The following is a 5,000-nucleotide window of genomic DNA, read 5'->3' as shown; positions in this document are numbered from 1 at the left end:
TCTCAGGATGGAAAGTTCTGGAAAAGACAGACAGAAAGAGGGAAAGAACCACAGAGACAGACAGACAGAAATAAAGTGAGTGACAGAAACAACGAGAAAGGAGGAATGTAAGGGTGAGAAAAAACAGATATGAGGCATATAGACAGAGAGAGAGAGAGAGAGAGAGAGAGAGTTAGAGAGAGTTAGAGAGACAGACAGACAAAAAGAGTTAGACAGAGGGACAGAAAGGCACTAGAGCTGTAATACCTGAGTGCATTGCTCATGGCCAGCAAGCCGTGACGAAGTGTGTGTGTGTGTGTGTGTGTGGAACAGAGCCTCCACTTTTCCTCCCCATAGGGTGCTGTCACACCCCATACCTACACCCTAAACGTCCCCCATCACACACACAGCACATCTATATTGTGTGTGTGTTTAATCCTCTGAGTTATGCGGTGGCTTTTCTTACTGCACAGTGGGAGCGATCACACACACACGCTGACTTTAGCTACACTAAACACGCCACTCACTCCTTAATGCTACAATCGCATCCATAAATCACCAAGCTAACTTTGCTATCACTGCTAACACTACGCTTATCGTCAGAGAGATAGCACTAACTGTGGCTGCCAATGCTACACTTACCCACTCAGAGATAACGCTAACGCTAATCACACACTTAGAGATAGCAATACAGCTGATAAGGCTAAGTTACAGGTAGCACTACTGATGCTAATTCTACTTTTTACTTTAGCAACAGTTTATCAGGGTCATTTTAAAAGCAAGGACTTATGAAGATAAACATTTGTACGATTAGCCTACATAGCAGATTCGAGCTAAACATCCTGATATGACGATAAAATAAAAACAAGTGCAACACTGATGGCTTTTATTTTGCTAAAAATACACCTACTGACTAGCAACGAGCACATTTTTTAAAAAATTATTTAGCATTATATAGCATATAAATATTCATATACTTCCACACCATTCAGTATTATATATGTACAGTTTAATATATATACTATATTTATATAATACCGTTGTATTAATCCCGACTTTCTAATCTGCTTTCTTTCTAATATAAAGAACAAATTACTAAAGAAGAGGAAGTCAATTGCTGCTATATGATTTAAAAAAATACTGAATTTATTTATTTATTTATTTGCTGCATGAGGTTGAGGCTAATCAGTTTGCTAGTAAAGTTTTAATCAAATTTTTCTACTGACTAATACACATTAACCGTCTGACACTAATTGTTAGTTTTATTAACAGATTATTTATTTATTTATTTTTACCTCAGATAGCTAGATTTATACTGCCGCACAAATATTAACACGCTGTTCTATTTAAAACTGTTGTATTCAGACAGTCGTGGATCGAACCAACGACAACGCAACACAGTATTTCATTAACGTTTTAATGAAGGTCGACGTCGATGTTAACTTATCGTAATTAATTGTTTATTCATTCATTCATTCATCTTCTACCGCTTATCCGAACTACCTCGGGTCACGGGGAGCCTGTGCCTATCTCAGGCGTCATTGGGCATCAAGGCAGGATACACCCTGGACGGAGTGCCAACCCATCGCAGGGCACACACACTCATTCACTCACGCAATCACACAATAGGGACAATTTTCCAGAGATGCCAATCAACCTACCATGCATGTCTTTGGACTGGGGGAGGAAACCGGAGTACCTGGAGGAAACCCCCGAGGCACGGGGAGAACATGCAAACTCCACACACACAAGGTGGAGGCGGGAATCGAACCCCGACCCTGGAGGTGTGAGGCGAACGTGCTAACCACTAAGCCACCGTGCCCCCCATTAATTGTTTATTAATGTAAAATACACTACAGGGGTTGGTTTAATGGTTAAATAATTAAATGAATAATCCTGATGTAAAATGTTTATGCAGATGTTGTAAAAACTCATCTGTCAGTCGATACTATTTTCTTTTAATAATAGAGCAATAATTTAATGTACATACCTAGCTGTCGACAAAGATTGTAGTCATGAAAACACTTTTACCATCCAAACTCTGACCTGCTTCTCTAAAAAAAAACAACTCAGAAACGCTGATATTTCACACATTTTATGTACTTTACACACAGACACACACACACGTTATCACACAGCTAAACACTTCATCAGTGGCAGCTGGTTTCTTTCTGATAGATGAATTTAAGTCTATTACATAAACCATTGGGGAAAAAAACATTTTGTTCAGAATTACGTTCAGCAGGATGAACTTTAACACCGAGGCTTTTCTCCTCAAGCAGACTAGCACAAACCAGCTTGGACCAGCATGAAATTCTTTAAGCTGAATGGAGCTATTTTTTTTTTTTTGCTCTGTCTTTCTGAACTGGATCAGCGTCGTTGCATTAGTCTGTCCTCCTGCTTGATTTCAAGGATTTCCGGAAAATCGGCTCAACGTTATTCGTGCCTATTATGTCTGAAAAAAGAAGGTAATCCACTGGAACTACTTTAAAATAGTCATGGCAACCGGCGTTATTTTCTGGAGCTAGTTTAAAACCGGTTTTAGGAATATGACGTCTGGAAATGAAGCATCTTGGAACGTTACTCATTTTGGGATTTTTTAAAAAAATGTTTTTATTAACGTGACCATTTGAGGCTTTTATTTTGTAACTTTGTAGCTTCAGTTTCGTGAGAATTAGCTGAAGGCTAGCGTGTCAGTTTGACAGAGTACGCTCCGAAGACAATCGGCTAATTGTCTGAACAATATGCGAAACCTTACGGAATATTTGAGTTGGAAAGGAATAAAAAGAAAAACAAGTTTATCCCGTCAATTGATTTCACAACATGTGTGTGCCTGATGTGAACAGATTTTCCTTTTTTTTCTTTCTAGTACATAGATTTTTTCTTGACAAACTTTATTAATGCTGCAGGGTTTGAGGCTGAGCTCAGGTTTCTGTCTGTGTGAAGTTTTGCGTGTTCTCCTCGACGCCGCGGGTTCTCCAGTTTCCTCCCAAAAACATCATGATAATGAACTGGATAAATTAACTTTGCCCTAGGGGTGATAAGGTGTGTGTGGGTGTGTGTGTGCATGTTAATAAATGGGTTTGTTTAATGAAAAGTTCAGTAAACAAAATCTTTTTCATCTTTGTCTCCTTTAAAAGTCGAGTTTAAAAAAAAGTAGTTTTTTTAAATTAGTCTGTAAAATAAATTACTTATGAGGATTTTTTTAAAAATCCATCAGTCCTGTAATATTTTTTGCTGAATGTTTTTGCTAATAAAACAGAATCTTATAACGCAGAAGCTCGACCTTTTCACACGATGTGCTGCTCAGACGTTTTCAAACACCTTATGTATAAAAATAAAGGAATAGACCCAGACAATAAGGTAAACAGGTTTGTGGTAATGACAATCACACCCTCGTGTCCTTGTTGATTTGTGTTCATTCAGCTATGAGAGCATTAGTGAGATTACACACGGATGTCTGGATGCTGAGGAGCCTCCGGTTACAGTTCATCCCAAAGGGATCTTCACGGAGCTCAGGGGAAGCTTTGTGCACAGAAGCACTGTCATGTTTGTAGTTCCAGTGATGGGGAAACTATATAGCTACAGAATATAAAAACATTCTAGATCATTCTGTGATCATTTCTCACTTTTGGCTTTTGGAGAAGAACCACATAATGGTGTTTGGGGATGCCCATACTTTTGGCCACACTTTTTTCTATGGGTGGGAGGGGCATACTTGATCTCCGTGGTCGATCAGAGTGACACAAGCCAATCGTAGGTGTGTGTGTGTGTGTGTGTGTGGAGTCATGTATGTGGAAGAGAGCAGATAGCTCTTTTCCTCTAAATTTAAAAAAGATGAAGCATGTGATTAACACCAGTGGTGTTAATACCATGAGTGCTGTATCTATAGGTTTAACAGCTGTATCCCCGACTTCGCCCGTGTGCAGAACTATTTGTGTTACTAAATTCCACACAGATTTAACTTTTGTGATTTAATCACCGCTCCGCATCGCTGTGTTTGTTCTGCGGCAATAATAGCCATTAAACTGTAATAAAACAGAATTAGGTCCAACGTGTCAAAAATGTTTAACATGCAGCATGTGGATGTGTGTGTCTTATGTGCTTTTAATTTGTATTTTTATGAGCAGGTGGTGTAATTTAGCAGAAGCAGCTCTGAGAAGCGCAGTGACAAACACTCAGCTCTGGAATAATTGCGAGATGAGTGATGAGTAATAAACCCACACGGCTACAAAAAAAAATTAATTGAAGTATTTGTTCCAAGGACGCTTTTAGGAAAGCCAAGCTTCCCTTGCTGACACAATCGGCTGTGTGCCTGTGCACCACTGCAGTCTCTGGGAACTGAGCGATAAACCTGTCTGTCTGTCTGTGGACCTATTTATGTATCTGTCTGTCTGTCTGTATGTAACATAGTAAATATAAACTCACACCACACACCACATTGCTTCACACACTTAAAGATAAGCCATCAATGTGTGTGTATGCAAAGGAATGTGCAGGGGGGAGTTACCCAGCGGGTAAAAGGGGGGGGAGTGAAAGCTTTAACAGCGTAATTCCAGTTTCCACTGTCACTCTCTAAACGATCTGCTGTGTGTGTGTGTATGTGTGTGTGTGTTCCCTAGGGCTGACTTGGCTGTCAGACAACAATGTCTCCCCATCAAATTCTCCTGACCACAACACACACTAACCCACATTACGCACAAACCCACAACACACCACGAATGGGTGAGCGCAAGCACACACACACACACACACACACACACACACACATACACACGCACACACAAACACACACAAACACAGAAAAATGTTCTGAATAGATCACACACAGGTCTTGGGGTGATAAACAGGGCATTCATATTTGGAAGTACAACCCGTGTGTGTGTGTGTTTGTGTGTGTGTGTGTGTGTGTGTGTGTGTAAGTAACTCACAGTCTCTCCAGCTCCTTCAGGTCCTGAAATGCTCCTCGCTCAATTACACTGATCCTGTTCTCCATCAGGTGCCTGCGAGACACACACACA

At 40.2% G+C, this 5,000-nt stretch overlaps 1 protein-coding gene across 5 annotated transcripts in view; it reads right to left on the bottom strand.

Annotated features, from left to right (window-relative positions):
- Positions 1-5,000, bottom strand: part of slit2 (slit homolog 2 (Drosophila)) — a 58,119-nt gene that overhangs the window by 48,058 nt on the left and 5,061 nt on the right. For all 5 annotated transcript variants that reach the window (XM_060864167.1, XM_060864163.1, XM_060864165.1 and 2 more), the window contains exon 3: positions 4,911-4,982. In XM_060864167.1, coding sequence (XP_060720150.1) covers positions 4,911-4,982 — 72 coding nt within the window. The remainder of the gene's footprint in view (positions 1-4,910; positions 4,983-5,000) is intronic.

This window comes from Tachysurus vachellii, chromosome 2, assembly GCF_030014155.1.
Source record: "Tachysurus vachellii isolate PV-2020 chromosome 2, HZAU_Pvac_v1, whole genome shotgun sequence".
NCBI classification, from domain to species: domain Eukaryota; kingdom Metazoa; phylum Chordata; class Actinopteri; order Siluriformes; family Bagridae; genus Tachysurus; species Tachysurus vachellii.
This window is presented reverse-complemented; position numbering and strand designations above follow the sequence as displayed.